Raw genomic sequence first — 22,029 nt, 5'->3', positions numbered from 1 at the left:
TTCTTCTTGAGTCAGTTTTGGTAATTTGTATATTTCTAGCAATTTGCCCATTTTAATCTGTTATCTAATTTGTTGTATCTAATTTAAATAACTAAGTTAATGTATCTAAGTTATCTAATTTTTTAATTGATACAGTTGTTTATAGTATTCTTTTATAATCGTTTTTGTTTTTGCTAAGGTGATTAGTGATGTGTTTCCTCTTTAATTCCTAATTACAGTACTATGAGTCTTTTCTCTCTTTTCCCTGCAGTATTTTGAAGTAAACTCTGCTCTCCCAGCCCCTGCCACCCATTTTGGGGGGAATAAATTCTACTAGTTTAGATGTTCATGTGGTTTATTTTTCTTCTCTTGGTGGTTATACTTAGATTCTTTTAGTGTGCAAACTTAAAAGTATGACATTATCATCATCTCTTTTTTTTTTTTTTCCCAAATGACTCAAAACTTTTAGTCATTTTTTGGACCAGCGTCTATAAGGTAGATTCTTAGGCCTTGTGTGTAAAAGTCTATAGGCTCCCAGGCTGAAGTGATGGTCCTGCCTCAGCCTTCTGAATAACTGGGACTACAGATAGATGCCCCCACGCCTGGCTATTATTTTAATTTTTTATAGAAGCCAGTCTTGCTGTGTTGCCCAGGCTGCTCTCAAACTCTTGGCCTCAAGCAATCGTCCCTCCTCTGCCTCCCAAAGTGTTGGGGTTACAGGTGTGAACCCTGGCACCCAGCCTCCTGCCTCCCTCTCTCATGCCTGTATGTTGAGCTCAGTGCTGGCTGACTTGTCCTTAGTCCATTGATGATATTCTTATCTTCGAGGCTTGTTTCTGTTGAGAAGTTTGCCATCAGGGTAATTATCATTCTTTTGTAGACTCATAGAATGTTCGGCTTTGTCATCTCTCACTGTGCTATTTTTTTCTAGTTCTTGGGGGTGCTTTTCTAGGCTTGCGTGAAGCTTTTCTTTTCATTTATTTAGTTTTCCTGTGGATGGTTCAGCTCTTCCAGGGCGCCAGGCCTCCGTTTCCTGGGAACTCAAGGCCCTGTTTCCTTCTCTCACATGTCTGTTATCATCCCAGGTCCCAGCCTCCAGGGCAGCATTCGATAATACAGAATATGAGCCATATATAATCTAAATTTCCTAGAAGCCACATTAAAAAGATAAGCAGATGAAGTTAACTTTAATAACATGTTGCATTTAGCCCATTATATAGAAAATATTATCATTGCAGGCTGGGCGCAGTGGCTCACACCTGTAATCCCACTACTTTCGGAGGCCAAGTCACGTGGATCACCTAAGTTCAGGAGTTTGAGACCAGCCTGGGAAACACGGTGAAACCCCATCTCTACTAAAAATACAAAAATTATCTGGGTGTGGTGGCGTGTGCCTATAGTCCCAGCTACTCAGGATGCTAAGGCAGGAGAATTACTTGAACCTGGGAGGCGGAGGTTGCAGTGAGCCGAGATCCCGCCACTGCACTCCAGCTTGGGCGACAGAATGAGACTCCATCTCAAAAAAAGAAGAAAAAATATTATCATTTCACATTTAATCTATATAGAAACTTATTAAATTGACATTTTTTTGGTACTAAGTTTTCCAAATCCAGGTTATATTTTACACTCACAGCCTGTCTCAATTCGGGCCAATCACATTTCAAGTGCTTCACAGGGCCATGTGTGTTGGTTCACGCCTATAATCTCAGCACTTTGGGAGGCCAAGGTGGGAGGATCGCATGAGCCCAGGAGTTCAAGACCAGCCTGGGCACCATAGTGAGACCCCGTATCTTAAAAAAATATATTATCCATTTTTAATTTGATATCAGTAAAAAATGAAAAGAAAAATCAAGTACTTCAGAGCCACATGGAGCTAGTGGCCACCATATTAGACAAATGGCTCTAGGCCCTGTATCTGATTCTGATTTTCCCCTGGGGCCTACATGAGCTTACACTTCCAGCATTGAGTTTTCTTGTTGCTGCTGGCACTTGGGATTTTTCCTGTCTTTTGACCGAGGCTATGTGTTAAAAAATTACACATGTAATTTTTTACACAAGCCTTTTGTTACACATGTAAATGTTTATAGCTGGAGGAAGAGGTCAGTTCAGTCCACCATGTTGCTGGAAGTACTTTTACTTATTCCTCACAACAACCTTATGAAGGAGGTACTCTTACACCCAGTTTACAGATGAGACACCTGGGGCTCGTGGAGCTTAAGTGACTTGCCCAAAGCCACATGACTGTTATGGGGCAGAGAACAGACCCAGATCGAGGTCTGCTTGAATTGCAAGTCCGTGCTCTGCCCATAATGCTGTTTTGCCACCTAATAACCTTCATTCTTCCTGCTTCATTTTCAGGAATTAGTTGCCATCAAGGGCTCTCTCCTCCCTGTCTCCTTACATGGTTCTGCTTATCCAGAGAGTAGCTCTTGGCCAAGACCTGGCAGTGGAGAGCCATGGACCAGTACAGCCTTGGAGACGAGGGTGCCCTCCCGTCAGAAATGCACCTCCCTTCATTTTCAGAGAGCCAAGGGCTCAACTGCAGTGACACCCTCAACCGGGATCTGGGTCCCAACACGCGAGACCTGCTCTATGCTGGCCTGAGTGGTTTGGACCCGGACGCCAACCTCCCAACGCCTAACATGTCCAACGAGGTGCTGGAGGACAACTTAGACACCCTGTCCCTGTACTCAGGAAAGGACAGTGATTCTGTGAAGCTGCTGGAGGAGTATGCAGATTCGGAGTCTCAGGCATCCTTACAAGGTGAGGCTGTCACCTGGGTAGAAAGGCCCTGCAGGATGTTCGACAGTTTCTGTGGCCAGCTAGGGACTGATTCTGCATGGATTGGTTAAGAAAATTTTTCCCTCCTACAGGTGACTTAGGGAACAGTCACCTTTTTTCCTACTTGGGAATTGTTCCCCAATTCTTTTTTTGTTTGTTTTAGGCAGAGTATAGTGGTACAATCTCGGCTCACTGCAACTTCTGGCTTCCGGGTTCAAGTGATTCTCCTGCCTCAGCCTCCTGAGTAGCTGGGATTACAAGTGTGTGCCACCGTGCCCAGCTAACTTTTGTATTTTTAGTAGAGAAGGGGTTTTACTGTGTTTCCCAGTCTGGTCTCAAACTCCTGAGCTCAAGAAATCTGCCCACCTTGGCCTCCCAAAGTGCTTGGGACTACAGGTGTGAGCCACCATGCCTGACCTCACTTGTAAATTTTTAAACACATAGGTGAAGTCAGACATACATAGTCTTGCAGAGATAATATTAAGTATGTAATTTCATTTAAATTGTAAGAGTTGGTGTATTTGCTTTCATACTGAAGGTAGACCTTCATACTGAGGGTCACTGAAATAGCTATTCCACAGACCATATTCTTGCTGTTTGGACTGTTAAAGTGTTTCTGTGAACAACTTTGTACATGTTGAGTTTTCTTTTGCATTAGTTCTTTGAATATTTTCCTCAAAGTCAGTTTACCCAGACGGAGCATTAAATATTTTTTTTTTTTTTTTTTTTTTTGAGACGGAGTGTCGCTCTGTCACCCAGGCTGGAGTGCAGTGGCCGGATTTCAGCTCACTGCAAGCTCCGCCTCCTGGGTTTACGCCATTCTGCCTCAGCCTCCTGAGTAGCTGGGACCACAGACGCCCGCCACCTCGCCCGGCTAGTTTTTTGTATTTTTTTTTAGTAGAGACAGGGTTTCACTGTGTTAGCCAGGATGGTCTCGATCTCCTGACCTCGTGATCCGCCCGTCTAGGCCTCCCAAAGTGCTGTGATTACAGGTTTGAGCCACCGCGCCTGGCCGCATTAAATAATTTTATAGCTCTGGCCAGACATGGTGGCTCATGGCTATAATCCTAGCACTTTGGGAGGCTGAGGCGGGCAGATCACACCACTGCACTCCAGCCTGGCGAAAGAGCAAGACTCCGTCTCAAAAAAAAAAAAAAAAAGCCGGGCGCGGTGGCTCATGTCTGTAATCCCAGCACTTTGGGAGGCCGAGGTAGGCGGATCACGAGGTCAGGAGATCGAGACCATCCTGGCTAATATGGTGAAACCCCGTCTCTACTAAAAATACAAAAAATTAGCCGGGCGTGGTGGCGGGCGCCTGTAGTCCCAGTTACTCGGGAGGCTGAAGCAGGAGAATGGCGTGAACCCAGGAGGCGGAGCTTGCAGTGAGCCGAGATCGTGCCACTGCACTCCAGCCTGGGCGACAGAGCGAGACTCCGTCTCAAAAGAAAAAAAAAGAATTAACCTGACATGGTGGCGGGCGCCTATAATCCCAGACACTCAGGAGGCTGAGGCAGGAGAATTGCTTGAATCTGGGAGGTGGAGATTACAGTGAGCTGAGCCACTGTACTCCGGGCTGGGCAACAGAATGAGACTCTGTCTCAACAAATCAATAAATGTTAAAAAACTGTAGAGCCCTTATAACACTGTTTTCTAAGAAGATGAAGTGACTTCCCCAGCTAGTGCCTCTGTTTGCCTGTTTTTCAGTGTCCAAGCCAATTTTTAAAAAATTTATTTTATTTAATTAATTAATTAGTTAATTAATTAACTAATTAATTTTTTGAGATGGAGTCTTGCTCTGTCACCAGGTTAGAGTGCAGTGGCGCAATCTTGGCTCACTGCAACCTCTGCCTCCCGGGTTCAAGCAATTCTCCTGCCTCAACCTCCCAAGTAGCTGGGATTACAGGCGTCCGCCACCGTGCCTGGCTAATTTTTGTATTTTTAGTAGACATGGGGTTTCACCATCTTGGCCAGACTGGTCTCGAACTCCTGACCTCATGATCCACCCTCCTCGGCCTCCCAAAGTGCTGAGATTACAGGCATAAGCCACCATGCCCAGCCTCCTTGCCAATTTTTAGAAATGTTTTGTTTTCTAGTTTAATAGTTGCTTTAATAGGCATTTTAAAGTGACTGAATAGGGCTAAGGACTTTCGCCTGAGGGAGCCAGGTTTTTCCTTGTTTGAACTGTTGGAGTTATTTGATTACTCATTATAGTAATTGCTCAGAGGTCAAAGATGAAGGCCAAGCAAGTTCCATGACAAATGGCCATTGGCAGGATTGGGAGGAGAGTCTAGGCCTCAAGACTCCCAGCCCAGTTTCCGTTCTGCTGTGTCTGTCACACTGTATCTCATGAGCCACAGAGAATTTGCACATTTGGATCCTTTAGAGCAGCCTCCTGCTTTTCCCATGCCCTGGCCCATTGAATTCTTGGGTCCCATCTCCATAGCATCCCTGATAAACGATTATTTCTAAACTTGCCGCCTTGGCTGAGTGCAGTAGCTGCACTGGGATACTTTGTAATCCCAGAACTTTGGGAGGCTGAGGTGGGATGATTGCTTGAGGCCAGAAGTTTCAGACCAGCCTGGCCAACATGGCGAAACCCCGTCTCTACTAAAAATACAAGGATTAGCCTGGCATGGTAGCAGGCGTCTATAATCCCAGCTACTCAGGAGGCTGAGGCAGGAGAATCACTTGAACCTGGGAAGCAGAGGTTGCAGTGAGCCAAGATGGCACCATTGCACTCCAGCCTGGGCAACAGAATGAGACTCCATCTCAATAAACAAACAAACAAACAAACAAACTTGCCATCTCATAAGGCAGTTTAAACCAGGTGTTATGTATGGTTCACGCCTATAATCCCAGCACTTTGGGAGGCAAGTCAGGAGGATTGCTTGAGTTCAGGAGATTGAGACCAACCTGGGCAACATAGTGAGACCCTGTCTGTACAACAAATAACAATTTAAAAATCAGCTGGCAGTGGTGGTGGCCCGTGTAGTCCCAGCTGCTCAGGAGGCTGAGGTGGGAGGATCACATGAGCCCAGGACTTAGAGACTGCAATAAGCTGTGATCGCACCATTGTACTCCAGCCTGGGTGACAGAATAAAACCCTGTCTCAAGAAATAAAATTAAAAATTAGCTGGGCATGGTGGTGTGCACCTGTAGTCTCACCTGCTTGGGAGGCTGAGTCAGAAGGACTGCTCACGCCCAGGAGTTCAAGGCTGCAGTGAGCTGTGATTTCGTCTGTGAATAAACCCTGCACTCTAGCCTGGACAACATATTGAGACCCCCATCTCTATTAGGAAAATAATAAGAAATAAGAAATTAAAAAGGCAGGCCGGGCACGGTGGCTCACACCTGTAATCCCAGCACTTGGGGAGGCCGAGGTGGGTGGATCACCTGAGGCCAGAAGTTCGTGACCAGCCTGGCCAACATGGTAAAACCCCATCTCTACTGAAAATACAAAGTTAGTTGGGCGTGGTGGTGGGTACCTGTAGTCCCAGCTACTGAGGAGGCTGAGGCTTGAACCTGGGAGGCAGAGGTTGCAGTGAGCCGAGATTGCGCCACTGCACTTCAGCCTGGGCAACAGAGTAAGACTCAGTCTCAAAAAAAAAAAGCGGGGGGGGGGGGCAGTCTAATGCACCTTTCAGATCAATCTAAAAAGTAGAAAAATCTTTTATTATTCCTTCATCTAACATACAGTTATTGAGTGCCTATGGGTGCCAAAATGGGAACTCTAGCACTTGAGAACACAGCCGTGAGCGAGGCTAAGTCCTTGCATCCATGGCCGTATGTTTCCAGTGGTGTGAGGTCAGCTTCCCTTTAATTTTCATTCACCAAGCCTAGCTCTGTCCCTTGGAGCAAGATAGAAGCAATCTGCCGTCTCCTGTGTACACTGGCCCTTCAGGTATTTGAGGACATCTGCCCTCTCCAAACTGAATATTCCCAGTTCCTTTAGCTATTCCTTGGGCTATGTGATTCATAACTATATATTTTATCATTTTATCCAAGGGATACATAAAATGTAAACAATTTACCTATACAAAAAGAGGAAAATAAAACCAGCTCATAATCCTGCTAGTCCATCTGATTCTCTTTCTTTCTTTCTTTCTTTTTTTTGCTTAGAGTCCCGCTGTGTTGCCCAGGCTGGAGTGCAGTGGTGCGATCTCAGCTTACTGCAGCTTCTGCCTCCTGGGTTCAAGCAGTTCTCGTGCCTCAGCCTCCTAGATAGCTAGGATTACAGGCACATACCACCATGCCCAGCGAATTTTTGTATTTTTGGTAGAGACAGGGTTTCACCTTGTTCGCCAGGCTCGTCCTGAACTCCTGACCTCAAATGATCCACCTGCCTCGGCCTCCCAAAGTGCTGGGATTACAGGTGTGAACTACCATGCCCAACCCAGATATTAGGTTGTTTATAAAATTTCACCAGGAAAAGCAATATGACAGTTTACTCCCTTGCAGCTAGATCTTTGTACAAAGCTACATTTATTTCCTTATGTGAAAACCCAAAAACAGAATTGGGTGTGTGCAAGGATTTCCACTTTTCCAAGGTTTTGGATAATGTATTTCTAATTGCCCTTCCAAAAGTACCAGGTGATGGTGTGGTCGTAAAGCCCAGCCCACTGCGGTCACAATGCTCTGGAAGGGCTTCAGCCTGCAGTCATCCCTCCACGCATGGCACCAGGTCCGGGTGCTGTCCTGCAGGGCTTCTGTTCCCCTCACCTGCTCCTGAACCTTGTTTACTTTGTGTGGAGCAAGAGTTCCTGTGCGACACTTACAAGGCCACCATGGCTCTAAGAGGTGTGGAGTGCCTTAGCCGCGCTTTTCGCTTGGTTTCCTTGGCTGTGTATAACCTGTGCTTTCTCCCTCTGTTTAGACCTGGGGCTAGGTGTGCTTAAGGCTAAAGAGGCTGACGAAGGAGGAAGAGCCACCTCGGGGAGTGCCAGGAAAGGAAAGCGGCAGCACAGTTCCCCTCAAAACCCACTTCTGGACTGCAGCCTGTGCGGGAAGGTTTTCAGCAGTGCCAGTTCTCTGAGCAAGCACTACCTGACGCACAGCCAGGAAAGGAAGCACGTCTGCAAAATCTGCAGCAAGGCCTTTAAGCGCCAGGACCACCTGTATGTAGGAGTCTGGTCAGAAAAACGTCTGTTCAGGGGCTGGGGGTGGGGATGTGTTCCTGGGTCTTCTTCCTGTCCTCCCAGATCAACCTGTCTCGTCCTCTGTTGGGTTTTCCAGATGTGTATAACCTCTGCTCAGCTGCAGCCACAGCCACTCCATTCTCTTTTTTTTTTGTCTGTCATCCAGGCTGGAGTGTAGTGGCATGATCTCAGCTCAGTGCAACCTCCGCCTCCTGGTTTCAAGTGATTCTTCTGCCTCAGCCTCCTGAGTAGCTGGGATTACAGGCTCCTGCCACCATGCCCGCTAAATTTTGTATTATTTTTAGTAGAGACAGGGTTTCGCCATGTTGGCCAGGCTGGTCTTAAACTCCTGACCTCAAGTGATCCTCCTGCCTCAGCCTCCCAAAGTGCTGGGATTACAGGTGTGAGCCACCACACCCCACCCACTCTGTTCTTCTCATACTATCAGAGCGCGGGGAAGAGAGTGGGTGCCGTTCCAGTCCCTAAATTCATACCTGTGGGGAAGCCACTGCTTCTGTTTGCAGACGGGCCCCTTGTGGGTTAAAAACACCTAACAGCTGGCTCCTGAGTCAATTGTGTTATGGGAGGAGTTGGGCTAACTTTATAGAGCTATGTCCTTACTGTCTGGTAGGTGTCTGAGGAAAGGGGATCAGCGTTGTCTGTGTTGGGATAGCACAGGACATGAAACATGAGACACCTGCTTCTAGAACATGGCAATGGAGCATTAACCCTTGTTTTTCTTTTCTTTTTTCCTTTTTTTTTTTTTTTTTTGAGACAGAGTCTTACTCTGTCACCCAGGCTGGAGTGCAGTGGCTTCATCTCGGCTAACTAAAACCTTTACCTCCTGGGTTCAAGCGATTCTCCTGCCTCAGCCTCCCGAGCAGCTGGGACTACAGGTGCTCGCCACCCTGCCCAGCTAATTTTTATATTTTTAGTAGAGATGGGGTTTCACCATATTGGCCAGGCTGGTCTGAAACTCCTGACCTCGTGATCCACCCGCCTCAGCCTCCCAAAATGCTGGGTTTACAAGCATGAGCCACTGCGCCTGGCCCTAGCCTTGTTTTTCTTTTTTTGTTTTTTTGTTTGTTTCTTTTTTAAAAAACTCATTCTGTTCCTTTTTTTTTTTTTTTTTTGAGACGGAGTCTCGCTCTGTCGCCTGGGCTGGAGTGCAGTGGCCGGATCTCAGCTCACTGCAAGCTCCGCCTCCCGGGTTACGCCATTCTCCTGCCTCAGCCTCCCAAGTAGCTGGGACTACAGGCGCCTGCCACCTCGCCCGGCTAGTTTTTTGTATTTTTTAGTAGAGACGGGGTTTCACCATGTTAGCCAGGATGGTCTCGATCTCCTGACCTCGTGATCCGCCCGTCTCGGCCTCCCAAACATTCTGTTCCTTTTAACTTAAAAAGCGTCAGGAGCAAATTTCTGTTTTTTTTTTTTTAGACAGTCTTGTTCTGTCACTCAGGCTGGAGTGCAGTGGTGTGGTGTGATCTCAGCTCACTGCAGCCTCTGCCTCCTGGGTTCAAGCGATTTTCCTGCCTCATCCTCTTGAGTAGCTGGGACTACAGGCATGCACTACCATGCCTGGCTAATTTTTGTATTTTTAGTAGAGACAGGGTTTCTCCATATTGGCCAGGAGTCTAGAACTCCTGGCCTCAAGTGATCCTCGTGACTCAGCTTCCCCAAAGTGCTGGGATTACAGGTGTGAGCCACCGCTTAATGTCTTGGAAATGATAAGCTTGTCTTGCCTGTGGGGAAAGGAAACACGTTTTCAAACCAGGAGACCTGCAAGTGGGAGATGAAAGTACCTTGCATTCTTACTGTGCTCCTCCCTTTCACAAGGGGCTTTGACTAATCCATCTTTCATCTTATCCTCTCACCCACACCTACCCCAGGAAAAGGAGCCGATTTGCTCATGTCACCAAGTTGGTAACAGCTGGGGGTAGAATCAGTCTCCTGATTCCCTCTCTGTTGCTTCCCTCAGACAGAGGCCGAGGGTGAGCACATTTGGTTGGTTGGCTGTATAATGTTTTTTTTTTTTTTTTGAGACGGAGTCTCGCTCTGTCGCCCAGGCTGGAGTGCAGTGGCCAGATCTCAGCTCACTGCAAGCTCCGCCTCCCGGGTTTCCGCCATTCTCCTGCCTCAGCCTCCCGAGTAGCTGGGACTACAGGCGCCCGCCACCTCGCCCGGCTAGTTTTTTGTATTTTTCAGTAGAGACGGGGTTTCGCCGGGTTAGCCAGGATGGTCTCGATCTCCTGACCTCGTGATCCGCCTGTCTCGGCCTCCCAAAGTGCTGGGATTACAGGCTTGAGCCACCGCGCCCGGCCGGCTGTATAATGTTTCTATGGATTGGGCTTTCTTTGCTGTGCGGGGTTCCAGGTAGCATCTTCTTAGGGGTCTCCTATGGTAAGGCACAGATTCCTTTGTTAAAGGAAGGATCATACCCAAGTTAGCATCTCCTCCAGTCTATTCTGCAGAATTCTGGTTCTCAGGAATGCTAATAGGGGCTTTTTGAAAACAAAACCAAAAAACAGTACTCTGGGCAAATAAGTTTGAGAGACACTGAAAGTTAAACAGGTCTCTCTCTGTGTGGCTTTTAAATTTGCTACTGTGCACTGGGCACAGTGGCTCACGCCTGTAATCCCAGCACTTTGGGAGGCTGAGGCGGGCAGATCACTTGAGGTCAGGAGTTCGACACCAGCTTGGCCAACAAGGCAAAACCCCATCTCTACTAAAAATACAAAAATTAGCTGGGCGTGGTGGCACGCACCTGTAGTCCCAGCTACTTGGAGCCTGAGGCACAAGAATTGCTGGAACCTGGGGGACAGAGTTGCAGTAAGCCAAGATCGTGCCATTGCACTCCAGCCTGGGTGATAAGAGCAAGACTCCGCCTCTAAAGCAAAAAATTAATTAAATTTGCTACTGTGCATTGTGAACCTCCAAGGAGTGAATGGTGTTTTTTCAAAACTTATTTATCAGCTGTGCCAAAGTCCTCGAGGAGCAACTCTGGAGCTCTGTGTGTTCCTTGGGAACCCACTCTGGAGAAGTCTGATCTGGCCTCAGTGGATTTATTTTTCTTTTTTAAAATTTTATTTATTTATTTATTTATTTATTTATTTATTTATTTATTTATTTATTTATTTACTGAGATAGAATCTTACTCTGCCACCCAGGCTGGAGTGCAAGTGGTGCGATCTGGGCTCACTGCAACCTTCACCTACTGAGTACAAGTGATTCTCTTGCTTCAGCCTCCCCAGTAGCTGGGATTACAGGCATGTGCCACCACACCCAGCTAATTTTTCGTATTTTTAGTAGAGACGGGTTTTACCGTGTTGGCCAGGCTGGTCTCAAACTCCTGACCTCAAGTAGTGATCCACCCACCTCGGCCTCCCAGAGTGCTGGAATTATAGGCATGAGCCACTGTGCCCCGCTGGATTTTTTTACTTTTCTGTAAGGGGTTTGCTTAAAGGTGAGGGAGAGGAACGCCCCTGCCAGATGGCTTTGACCAAAGCAGGGTTTGCTGGGTGGTCTTTCCTCGTGGGGGCTAAGTACAATTTCTGAATTGTGGTGCAACTGTACCACAGACTCTTTGGGGCCTCCAGGGTCCTACAGCAGAAAGCCCGGTCCCAGGTGCCCCGGTGACGCCCCTGCTTGTGTCTGTGGCTCCAGGACCGGGCACATGCTCACCCACCAGAAGACAAAGCCCTTCGTGTGCATCGAGCAGGGCTGCAGCAAGAGCTACTGCGACTACCGGTCTCTGCGCCGCCACTACGAAGTCCAGCACGGCCTGTGCATCCTGAAGGAAGCGCCCCCGGAGGAAGAGGCCTGCGGGGACTCCCCCCACGCCCACGAGTCGGCCGGCCAGCCTCCCTCTAGCAGCCTGCGGTCTCTGGTGCCCCCGGAGGCCAGGTCCCCCGGCTCCCTCCTGCCCCACCGGGACCTCCTGCGCCGCATCGTGAGCAGCATCGTCCACCAGAAGACCCCTTCTCCTGGCCCGGCCCCAGCGGGGGCTTCAGACAGCGAAGGGAGGAACACGGCCTGTCCCTGCCCCGCCTCATCGGGGTCCTCCTCCTGCACCCCAGCCGGTCCCCCCGCGGCCTCAACAGCGCTGTGTGACACCAAGCTTCCCGAGGAGCCTCGTCTCTCACAGAAAGAGTTGGCCACTGACGTGTTCGCAGCCCCTAATTCCAGGGCCGCCGAGAATGGCGCCTCCGACCCGTCAGAGCCTGAGCCGGATCCCGCGCTGCTCCAGGCCCGGTCCACCGCGGAGGGCTGGCCCGAGGGCGGCTCCGTGCCCGCCTGCCTGCCTCTCTTCCGAGGCCAGACGGTCCCTGCCAGTTCCCAGCCATCGAGCCACAGCTTCCAGTGGCTCCGGAACCTGCCGGGCTGCCCCAAAAGCAAAGGAAACAACGTGTTTGTTGTCCACAAGCCCCCGGCCGTGCCGTCGCGGGAGGGCTCCGAGTCTGACCCAGGACCCAGCAGCGCCGCCCCCTCGGAGGAGTCCCCGCCCGTCCCCGGGGGCGGCCTGGAGGACGCGCTGCCCTTCCCTCCCGCGCTCCTCGGGGAGGCCCTGAGCGACCCCAGGTCGGCCAGCGGAGAAGATGACCCCTGCGCCCCCAGGAAGGGCAAGCTCGACTGCGACTCCTTCCTGTGCCAGAACCCCGGGGAGCCCGGCCTCCAGGAGGCCCAGAAGTCTGGGGGGCTCCCTGCGGATGCCTCGCCGCTCTTCCGCCAGCTCTTCCTCAAGTCGCAGGAGCCTCTTGTGAGCCACGAACAGATGCAGGTGTTCCAGATGATCACCAAGTCCCAGCGGATCTTCTCCCACGCCCAGGTGTCCGCAGCCGCCTCCCAGCTCCCGGCGCCTGAGGGCAAGCCGGCAGCCCTGAGGCCGCTGCAGGGGCCATGGCCGCAGCAGCTTCCGCCACTGGCTCCTGCTGTGGACTCTCTCAATGCCGGCCCTGGAAACCCCGAGGCAGAGGGCTCCCCAGCCCGCAGGAGAAAAACCACACCCGGGGTTTCCAGAGAGGCCTCCCCCGGCAGCACGAGACGAGACGCAAAGGGGGGACTGAAAGTGGCCGCGGTTCCAACGCCCCTTGCAGCGCCGTCTCTGGACCCTTCCAGGAATCCAGACATCTCTTCTCTGGCCAAGCGGTTGCGATCCTCTAAAGGGACCTTGGACCTGGGGAACATCTTCCCCTCCACAGGCCAACGGCAGACCCAGTTAGGTGGGGAGGAGCCGCCGGGAGCCTCGCTGCCCGGGAAGCAGGCCCCAGCCGAGAATGGCACGGCTTCAGGGACCACGAAATGTGAAAGGGGCCCACCCTGCTCCCGGGGTGGAGGCTACCGGCTCTTGGGCAACCCCAGGGCCCCGCGATTCTCCGGCTTCCGGAAAGAAAAGGCGAAGATGGATATGTGCTGTGCCGCTTCTCCGAGCCAGGTAGCCATGGCCTCCTTCTCATCGGCCGGGCCCCCCGCAGATCTCTCCAAGTCCAAGCTGACAATATTCAGCAGAATCCAGGTACCAGCTCTCTCTCACGTGGCCTGACCAGAGTGGAGTGAGTTTCCTTTGCATTTATTAGTTGTCCAGGCATTTTATTTCATTTCAGGGAATCGCTAGATGCAGTTTTACAAAGGAAGGAATTCAGGTTCCGAAAGTTTGTGGTTTTCCCCACTAAAAAAAAAAAAAGGCCAAAATGAGGCCAGGTTAGGTGGCTTAGGCCTGTAATCCCAGCCCTTTGGGATGGGAGGCCGAAGTGGGGAAACGGCTTGAGCTCAGGAATTCGAGATCAGCCTAGGCAACATGGCGAAACCTTGTCTTACCAAAATTTTTAAAAAATTAGCTGGGCGTGGTGGCGCACACCTGTGGTCTCAGCTACTCGGGAGGCTGAGGTGGGAGAATCGCTTGAACCTGGGAGGTGGAGGTTTCAATGAGCTAAGATTGTGCCACTGCACTCTAGCCTGGGTGACAGAGCGAGACCGTGTCTCAAAAACAAACAAAAAAGATCAACATGAGGATATTCCAGAGTTGTTCAAAACACTTACCTCACTAAGCCTTTTTTGCTTTTTTTTTTTTTTTAATCTTGTTTCCCTTTGGATTTACCTTTTTAGAATCGTCAGAGGATATGAAGGTAGATGCCTTCTTTCCTTTAAAGATTCCTGCTTGAAATGGCCTTGTGTTTTCTGATTGTGACTCATGGTTTCCACGAGCACAAGTGGGCACCTGCATCGTGCCCCACACTTCAGCACGTTGACAATTATTCACTGGTTCCTCCAGACATTGTGCTTGGAGGGCCTGGTCCCAAGAGCTCATCCAGGTCTCCAGACTCCAGGTCCAACCTGGGCAACATGGCGAAACCCCGTCTCTACCAAAATTTTAAAAAATTAGCTGGGTGTGCTAGTGCACGCCTGTGGTCCCAGCTACTCAGGAGGATGAGTAGCTTCCCATCATACCACAACTACTTCATTTTTGTTTTATTAACAGCGTTATTATTCAGGTGCCATGTAATGCACCATTTTATTTTTTATATACTTTTTAGAGATGGTGGGGTCTCACTATGTTGCCCAGCCTGGTCTTGAACCCCTGGGCTCAAGCGATAGTCTCAGCCTCCTAAAGTGTTGGGATTACAGGCATGAACCACCATGCCCAGCCGAATCCGCCACTTCACTTTTTAAATTTATTTTATTTATTTATATATGATGGAGTCTCACTCTGTCGCCCAGGCTGGAATGCAGTGGTGCTATCTTTGCTCACCGCAACCTCTGCCTCCTGGGTTCAAGCAGTTATCTGCCTCATCCTCCGAGTAGCTGGGATTACAGGCATGTGCCACCACGCCTGGCTAATTTTTTATTTTTAGTAGAGATGAGGTTTTACCATTTGGCCAGTCTGGTCTTGAACTCCTGACCTCACGATCCACCCACCTCCGCCTCCCAAAGTGCTGAGATTACAGGCGTGAGCCACTGTGCCCAGCCAAATTTATTTTTGAGACAGAGTCTCACTTTGTTGCCCAGGCTGGAGTATAGTGGTACAGTCTTGGCTCACTGCAACCTCTGCCTCCCAAGTTCAAGCAATTCTCCTGCCTGGGCCTTCCAAGTAGCTAGGATTACAGGCACATACCACCATGCCCAGCTAATTTTTGTATTTTTAGTAGAGCTGGGGTGTCACTATGTTGGCTAGGCTGGTCTTGAACTCCTGACCTCAGGTGATCTGCTTTCCTCGGCCTCCGAAAGTGCTGGGATTACAGGCTTGAGTCACAGTGCCCGGCCTGAATACACCATTTTAAAGCGTAGCATTGGGTAATTTGTAGTATATTCACAAGATTGTGCAACCATCCCCACTCTGCCAGAACAGTTTCATCTCCCCAAAAGGAACCCCACATTTCTTAGTTGTCACCCACAGTCTCACACTCCCCCCAGCACCTGGCAACCACGAGTCTCCTTTCTGTCTCTGTGGATGTGCCTGTTCTGGACATTGCATGTGAGTGGAATCATGCACTCTGTGGCTTTCGTGTCTGGCTTCCTTCACTTAGCATGACGTTTTCCAGGCTCATCTGTGGGGTGGCAAATGGCAGAGCTGCATTCCTTTCCATGACTGAGTGATCCTCTGTTGGATGGATAAGGCCACATTTCATTTGTCTGTTCATCAGTGGATGGACATTTGGATTGTTTCCACTTTTTGGCTATTTTGAATATAGTGCTGCTGTGAATATTCATCCATGTACAAATTTTTATGGGGATTTATGTTCTAGGAGTAGAATTGCCAGGTGGTACAGCAGCTCCCTGTTTCAGGTCTGAGGAACTACTAGGCTGTTTTGCTTGTTTCCTCTTCCCACCCACAGTGTATGAGGGCTCCACATTCTCCACATCCTCACCAACACTTGTTATTGTCTGTGGTTTGTTCAAATTATGACTACCCTAGTGGGTGTGAAGCAGTATCTCATTGTAGTTTTGATTTGTATTTCCCCGTGACTGCTGATGTTGCACTCCTTTCTGTGTGCTTATTGGCCATCTGTGTATCTTTCTAGAAGAAATGTCTGTTTAGGTCCTTCGCTTATTTTTAAAAATCAAATTACTATTTTTTGAGTTCTCTATATATTCTGGATGCAAGACCCTTATCTGACACATGACTTGCAAATATTCTCTCATTTTGTGGTGTGTGTTTTCGCCTTATTTATGATACCATTTGCAGGACAAAAGTGTTTTTGTTTTTGTTTTTTTTTGAGACGGAGTCTCGCTCTGTCGCCCAGGCTGGAGTGCAGTGGCGCGATCTCCACTCACTGCAAGCTCCGCCTCCCGGGTTCACGCCATTCTCCTGCCTCAGCCTCCCGAGTAGCTGGGACTACAGGCGCCTGCCATCACGCCCGGCTAATTTTTGTATTTTTAGTAGAGATGGGGTTTCACTGTGTTAGCCAGGATGGTCTCGATCTCCTGACCTTGTGATCTGCCTGTCTTGGCCTCCCAAAGTGCTGGGATTACAGGCGTGAGCCACCGCACCCAGCAGGACAAAAGTTTTTATTTTTATTTTTACTTTTATTTTTTTGAGATAGGGTCTCACTCTGTCACTCAGGCTGGAGTGAAGTTGTGTGATCATGGCTCACTGCAACCTTGAACTCCTGGGCTCAAGTGATTTTCGCACCTCAGCCTCCTGAGTTGCTGGGACCTCAGGCCCACGCCAGTATGCCAGGCCAATTTTTGTATTTTTGGTAAAGATGGGGTTTCACTATGTTGCCCAGGCTAGTCCCAAACTCCTGGGCTGAAGCAATCCTCCCACCTCGGCCTCCCAAAGTCCTGGGATCACAGGCGTGAGCCACCATGCCTGGCTAAAAGTTTTACATTTTGATGAAGTCTAATTTGTCTGTTTTGCTTTGGTGTCTTATCTAAGAAACCACTGTCTAATCCAAGGTCATGAAGATTTACTCCGATGTTTTCTTCTGAAAGTCTGTAATTTGAGCTCTTCTTGACTCTTCATTTTGGATGTGTTGGTTCAGATGCATTTTCATCTTCAGGGTGGAAACATCTACAGGCTCCCTCATCCAGTGAAGGAAGAGAACGTGGCAGGCGGAGGGTAAGTTAAGAAGCCTCCCGATCCTGCATGCATCCCGACAGGAGTCCTCTGGCCTTCCTGTGCTGGCCCTGGACAAGTGAGTGGGGAGGATGCTTTCAGTCCTAATGGGATTAGGGTACAGCCTCCATTTTTTAGGGTTTATCAAGAGTAGTCAGGCTGGGCACGGTGGCTCACACCTGTAATCCCAGCACTTCAGGAGGCCAAGGAAGGGGGATCATTTGAGGTCAGTAATTTGAGACCAGCCTGGCTAACATGGTGAAACTCTGTCTCTACTAGAAATACAAAAATTAGCCACGTATAGTGGCACACACCTGTAATCTTAACTACTTGGGAGGCTGAGGCACAAAAATCACTTGAACCCAAGAAGCAGAGGTTACAGTGAGCCGAGATAGCGCCACTGCACTCCAGCCTGGGCAACAGAGTGAGACTCCATCTCCAAAAAAAAAAAAAGAATAGTCAGTGGATTGGAGTTGTAGACAAAAAAGATAAAAAAACCCAAAAAATCAGTGATCAAGGATGGAGTTCCAATCTCCCACCCTTCTTTCCTGCCATGTCTACCTATAGTAACCAGCAAAATGGCGGTCCCACAGACTGGACGGAGCCCAGGAGCACTTTCATCTGCAAGAACTGCAGTCAGATGTTTTATACGGAGAAAGGGCTGAGCAGCCACATGTGTTTTCACAGCGACCAGTGGCCGTCACCTCGAGGGAAGCAGGAACTGCAGGTGAAGGGGGACGACCAGTGGCTTTGTGGTTACTGGGTTTCTGGCAGGCCTATGGGGAGTAAACGAGACTGGTGTCACTTATCTCAGGATGGTGACGTCATTCTGGGTTGGGGGCTGGAGTTGGGCTGTGTGGCTCTCCAGGGGCAGGCTGTCACTATGGGCTGCAGCAGCTCTGCAGCTCAGTCCGTGCCACAGACTCACTGCTGTTTTCTATGACAGCTTTTTTTGCTGAAGCAGCTCTTTCTTTCCCCACCTACCTTCTCTCTTAAAGAGCCATCTCTTCTCTTCTGTGTTTAGGTGTTTGGCACAGAGTTTTGCAAGCCGCTAAGACAGGTGCTGAGGCCAGAAGGGGACAGGCATAGTCCCCCAGGAGCCAAGAAGCCCTTGGACTCCACAGCTGCAGCCCCTTTGGTGGTCCCCCATTCGATCCCCGTGGTTCCAGTGACCCGACACGTAGGGAGCATGGCCGTGGTGGGTGCTTGTCGGTCTGCCTCCTTCCTGCCACTGCCCCCAGCTGCTAGGGGAAGCTGTAGGAAAAACCCAAACCAGATACCACAGAAAATCTTTGACTCCAGGCTGGGCGTGGTGGCTCATGCCTGTAATCCCAGCACTTTGGGAGGCTGAGGCGGGTGGATTGCCTGAGCTCAGGAATTCGAGACCAGCCTGGGCAACATGGTGAAACCCCGTCTCTACTAAAAATACAAAAAAATTAGCTGGGCATGGTGGCAGGCACCTGTAAACCCAGCTACTCGGGAGGCTGAGGCCTGAGAATCACTTGAACCCGGGAAGCAGAGGTTGCAGTGAGCTGAGATCGCACCACTGCACTCTAACCTGGGTAACAGAGTGAGACTCTATCTCAAAAAAAAAATATATATATATTGATCCAGAAGAAACTGGTTTGCATGTTAATTCAGTCATTCAGCATTCACTGAGCCCCTCTGTGCCGGACCCTGTGCTGGGTGGTGCTAGGGACACAGAGGTGACCACAGTAGCCTGGGCCCTGCCTCCCAGGGCTCCCAGTCCAGTGGAAGAGAGAAGCCTGTCCCCAGACAGTGACAACCCAGAGTGGGCAGAGCTGGGAGCAGAGGGAGCCCAGGGAGTTCCCAGGGGGCTCCTACCCAGCCTGAGGAGGTAAGGGAGGGCTTCCTGGAGGAGGTGTGGGAGCTGAGACCTGGAGGATGAGGAGGAGCAGGGCTGGCAGAGCGGAGAGGAGATTTTGTGGAGGCGAGAGAGAGCGTGGTGAGTTACTAGTGATCAGTCTCGTAGGGCTTGTCTCTGCAGCCTGTACTGGAGGACCCCCTACTGGAGAAGCTCCTGCTAGACTCCAGGACAGGGTCCATGGACCTGAAGGTCCCCTGAGTCAGTGGCTGGGTCTTTTGGGTGCTTGTCATTTGGGTGGAGCTGCATTTCTTTCTTGTCACTGTCACACTGTATCTCTGGGGATCTCTCTCTTTTTAAGGGCCAGCCATCTTAACGATTGAGGCCATTCTCACACAGAGTCAGGGGCTCTCCTGGGGCAGTGGGTACAGGAGAAGGCTGCAGCCGTATCATCACCAGGCTCTGTACCTCAGGTGTGGCCCAGGTGTGGCCAGCCTCCTTCGCTGGGCGTGCATGTCCAAGTTTCCTGTCTCTGGCCAGTCTCCTTTTCCTGCTCTCTTTCCATCCTGGAGATGGAGTGGTGCAGTAGGCGGCTTCAGGCGACCACCTGTGGTTCTAAACTTCTTCTTCAGGAACAGGATAAAGACGGGGAGGAGCGAGACAGCAAGGAGAGCAGCCAGCAGAGAAAGCGGAAGAAGCGGCCCCCACCCAAGGGGCTGTTCATCCCTCCTCCACCCTCCACGGCTGGGGAGCCCAGCCCTGCAGGAGGCCACCAGAGTCGCTTGCGGTCGCCCATGTTCCTGGTGGACCGCCTCCTGAAGGGCTTATTCCAGTGCTCCCCCTACACACCGCCCCCAATGCTCAGTCCCATCCGGGAGGGCTCTGGAGTGTACTTCAACACCCTCTGTTCCACGTCCACTCAGGCCAGCCCTGACCAGCTCATCAGCTCCATGCTCGGTGAGTGAGGCTGGGGCACTCACTCTGTGATCCCAGGGTGGATCGCCTGCAGACCATGGCCACTCTCCCTTGTAGCATTGGGTTCAGTGATTGTCTCCTGCCTGGGTGTACCTAGTCTCAGGGTTCCTTTGGTATTCAGATGTGCACCAGAACTGAGCTAAGTGCCTTCTAGTGCATAGAATTTTACAGACCGAAAGAAAACGTAGAGGCCGTTTATCTTACCATGCTTCTGCCTGCCCTTCTGTGTCATTATCATTTTCTTTATTGAGGCAGAGTCTTGCTCTGTCACCCAGGCTGGAGTACAGTGGCTCGATCACAGCTCACTGCAGCCTCGATCTCCTGGTCTCAAGCAATCCTCCAGCCTCAGACTCCCAAATAGTTGGGACTACAGATGCGCGTCACCACACCTGGCTAATGTTTTATCTTTCGTAGAGATGGGGTCTTGCTGTGCTGTCCAGGCTGGTCTCGAGTTCCCAGACTCATGTGATTTTGTTGCCTTGACCTCCCAAAGTACTGGCATTAAATGTGTGAGCCACCCTGTCTAGCCTGTGTCATTTCCTTTTTTTTTTTTTTTTTTTTGTTTTTGAGACAGAGTATCACTCCGTCACCCAGGCTGGAGTGCAGTGGCGCGATCTTGGCTCACTGCAACCTCCAACTCCCAGGTTCAAGCGACTCCTGCCTCAGCCTCCCAAGTAGCTGGGACTACAGACATGTGCCATCATGCCTGGGTAATTTTTGTATTTTTAGTAGAGATGGAGTTTCACCATGTTGACCAGGCTGGTCTCGAACTCCTGACCTCCAGTAATCCACACTCCTCAGCCTCCCAAAGTGCTGGGATTATAGGCGTGAGCCACTGTGCCTGGCCTGGCCTATGTAATTTTCCTAACAGCTTTATTGGGCTGTACTACACATGCCTTGCAAATCACCCATTTAGAGTATGCAGTGGTTTTTAGGATATTCACAAGGCCGTGCACCCATCACACAGTCTCATTTTAGAGCACGCTTAGCATCCTCGAAGAAGCCGGAACTCATTACCAGTGACTCCGCTCATATCCCCACAGTCCCTTCTTCCCCAGCCTGGGCACCCACTCATCTGCCTTCTCTCTTTGGATTTGCCTATTTGGGACATTTCATGTAAGTAGAATGATACAATATGCAGCCTTTTGTGTCTAGTTTATTTCACTTGGCATGTTTTCAGAGTCCCTTCGTGTTGTAGTGCATATCAGTGCTCAATTCCTTTTTATGGCTGAACATTTTTCCCTTGTACAGATGGGCCCCATTTTATTTATTCATCAGTTGATGGACATTTGGGTTGTTTCCACTTTGGGCTATTATGAATAATGCTGCCATAAACATTCGTGTAGAAATTTTTTGGGTTTTTTTGGGAGACAGGGCCTCACTCTGTCACCCAGGCTGGAGTGCAGTGGTGTGATCACAGCTCACTACAGCTTCAACCTCCTGGGCTCATCTGATCCTTCTGCTTTGGCCTCCAGAGTAGCTGGGCCTACAGGCGTGCGCCCCCATGCCCGGCTAATTTTTGTAACTGTTTTTATGTAGGGAGGGGGATCTTGCCATGTTGCCCAGACTGGTCTCAAACTCTGGGGTGGGCCAGGCATGGTGGCTCATGCCTGTAATCCTAGCACTTCGGGAGGCTGGGGCGGGTGGATCACGTGAGATCAGGAGTTTGAGACCAGGCTGGCCAACATGGTGAAACCTCGTCTCTACTGAAAATATAAAAATTAGCCGAGCATGGTGGCAGATGCCTATAATCCTGGCTACTCAGGAGGCAGGAGAATCACTTGAACTCAGGGCAGAATGTTGGGAACAGGCCCCCAAAAATCTGGCCATAAACTGACCCCAAAACTGGCCATAAACAAAATATCTGCAGCACTGTGACATGTTCATGATGGCCATGACGCCCACGCTGGAAGGTTGTGGGTTTACCGGAATGAGGGCGGAAAACCGCTTAAAGTCGTTCTTAAACCACAAACAATAGCATGAGTGATCTGTGCCTTAAGGACATGCACCTGCAGCAGGTAACTAGCCAGACCCATCCCTTTATTTCGGCCCATCCCTTTGTTTCCAGTAAGGAATACTTTTAGTTAATCTATAATCCATAGAAACAATGCTTATCACTGGCTTGCTATCAATAAATATATGGATAAATCTCTGTTCAGGGCTCTTAGCTCTGAAGGCTGTGAGACCCCTGATTTCCCACTCCACACCTCTATATTTCTGTGTGTGTCTTTAATTCCTCTAGCGCCGCTGGGTTAGGGTCTCCCGGACCGAGGTGGTCTCGG

At 50.0% G+C, this 22,029-nt stretch overlaps 1 protein-coding gene across 3 annotated transcripts in view; it reads left to right on the top strand.

Annotated features, from left to right (window-relative positions):
- The first annotated feature begins 2,411 nt into the window (after positions 1 to 2,411).
- The window catches only part of ZNF541 (zinc finger protein 541), a 34,572-nt gene continuing 14,954 nt past the window's right edge, over positions 2,412 to 22,029 (top strand). The window contains exons 1-7 of one of the 3 annotated variants that reach the window (XM_030913125.1): positions 2,412 to 2,742; positions 7,634 to 7,874; positions 11,559 to 13,407; positions 16,892 to 16,950; positions 17,515 to 17,674; positions 17,972 to 18,127; positions 19,405 to 19,729. In XM_030913125.1, coding sequence (XP_030768985.1) covers positions 2,436 to 2,742; positions 7,634 to 7,874; positions 11,559 to 13,407; positions 16,892 to 16,950; positions 17,515 to 17,674; positions 17,972 to 18,127; positions 19,405 to 19,729 — 3,097 coding nt within the window. In that variant the 5' untranslated portion in view covers positions 2,412 to 2,435. Of the gene's footprint in view, positions 2,743 to 7,633; positions 7,875 to 11,558; positions 13,408 to 16,891; positions 16,951 to 17,514; positions 17,675 to 17,971; positions 18,146 to 19,404; positions 19,730 to 22,029 lie in introns of all 3 variants that reach the window. The other 2 variants (XM_010377396.2, XM_030913126.1) reach the window with 2 other exon arrangements.

Source organism: Rhinopithecus roxellana, chromosome 12, assembly GCF_007565055.1.
Source record: "Rhinopithecus roxellana isolate Shanxi Qingling chromosome 12, ASM756505v1, whole genome shotgun sequence".
Classification (NCBI taxonomy): Eukaryota; Metazoa; Chordata; class Mammalia; order Primates; family Cercopithecidae; genus Rhinopithecus; species Rhinopithecus roxellana.
The sequence above is the reverse complement of the archived record's forward strand: the minus strand, read 5'-3'. Positions and strand labels throughout refer to the sequence as shown.